This window comes from Eufriesea mexicana, unplaced genomic scaffold, assembly GCF_001483705.2.
Source record: "Eufriesea mexicana isolate 0111107269 unplaced genomic scaffold, ASM148370v2 scaffold4786, whole genome shotgun sequence".
Lineage (NCBI taxonomy): Eukaryota > Metazoa > Arthropoda > Insecta > Hymenoptera > Apidae > Eufriesea > Eufriesea mexicana.
This window is the reverse complement of record NW_016912807.1, coordinates 782029-783205: the sequence shown is the minus strand read 5'-3', so window position 1 is coordinate 783205 and position 1177 is coordinate 782029. Positions and strand designations below refer to the sequence as shown.

The following is a 1177-nucleotide window of genomic DNA, read 5'->3' as shown; positions in this document are numbered from 1 at the left end:
TAAATTGAATATAGAGAGTAAATATTCTATTAAAACTAAAACTTGTAGAAATATCTATACGCACTTGGAAACTATAAAAACTGCAGGAATAATTGGTTGTGGCACATGGAATTGATATGGGCCAATGAAGGCAACGTTGACAGGAGGTAAAAGGTACGTCTTTCCTGTTAATGATTATTAGAAAAAAGAACCATTTGGTTGACTGATTTGTAAATGATTAAAGATTTAGTACAAAATATTATTGACTAAGGATTTTTTTTATTACAGGAGACTTACAAACATGAGTAATATTTATATGCAAGAACCAGCCACTAATTGTAAGGGTACAGTAATAAGTGTTGGTTAATAATATTTCAATGGAATGCATATCTGTTTTTAAAAATTTAACTGATATACAATATTTACTTTCTAAATTTTTGTATTAATATATTAAGTAATTTCTAGTTTGAATTTTAATAACTTTGATTTTAAAAATATTTTACATTAATAAAATTAATATATTTGTTATAACAAGGTTACAATGAAATCAACTGTTGGTGATATTGAGTTAGAATTATGGGCAAAAGAAATTCCCATGGCATGTAAAAATTGTATACGATTATCTATGGAAGGTTATTACCATGACACTATATTTCATAGAATTATCCAAGGATTCATAGCATATGGTGGTGATCTCAAAGGTACAGGAGGAGGTAGTAAAAGCATATGTGGAGAACTGTAATGGAGAAATTTAAAGTGAGACTATATTTAAAAATAAAATGAATGCTTCTTTTCTTCAAAAATAATTATTAGATATTTGTGTTTTAGGACGAATTTCATACAAGATTACTTTTTTGTCGACGAGGTTCAATTGCTGTGGCAGAGATGATAATGATTCCCAATTCTACTTTACTCTTGGTTCTACATCAGAATTGCAGAATAAACATACAATGTTTGGTAAGGTTACTGGAGAAACTATATATAACATGCTTAAACTTACAGCACTTGTAGATGAGGTAAATTTAATGTTTATAAGAAAGTTTATAATGTTTTTGTAGAATGATATGCCACTTCATGCTCCAATAATGATAAAAGCTGAATTAATGAACAATCCATTATCTGATATTATACCAAGAATAATAGTACAGGAAAGTGAAGAAGTAAAGACAGTTCAAAAACTAAAACAGCAGGAGTTAAG

The 1177-nt window shown here is 28.0% G+C and overlaps 1 protein-coding gene across 1 annotated transcript; it reads left to right on the top strand.

Moving 5' to 3' along the window:
* Positions 1-280: 280 nt before the first annotated feature.
* LOC108551654 (peptidyl-prolyl cis-trans isomerase CWC27 homolog) lies at positions 281-971 on the top strand (the record flags this gene model as incomplete). Its single annotated transcript, XM_017905886.1, is given in 4 exon segments — positions 281-328; positions 515-708; positions 792-862; positions 865-971. Coding segments are annotated over 4 exon segments (420 nt in total), but the record flags the coding sequence as incomplete, so codon positions are not given.
* Between the last annotated feature and the right edge of the window lie 206 nt (positions 972-1177).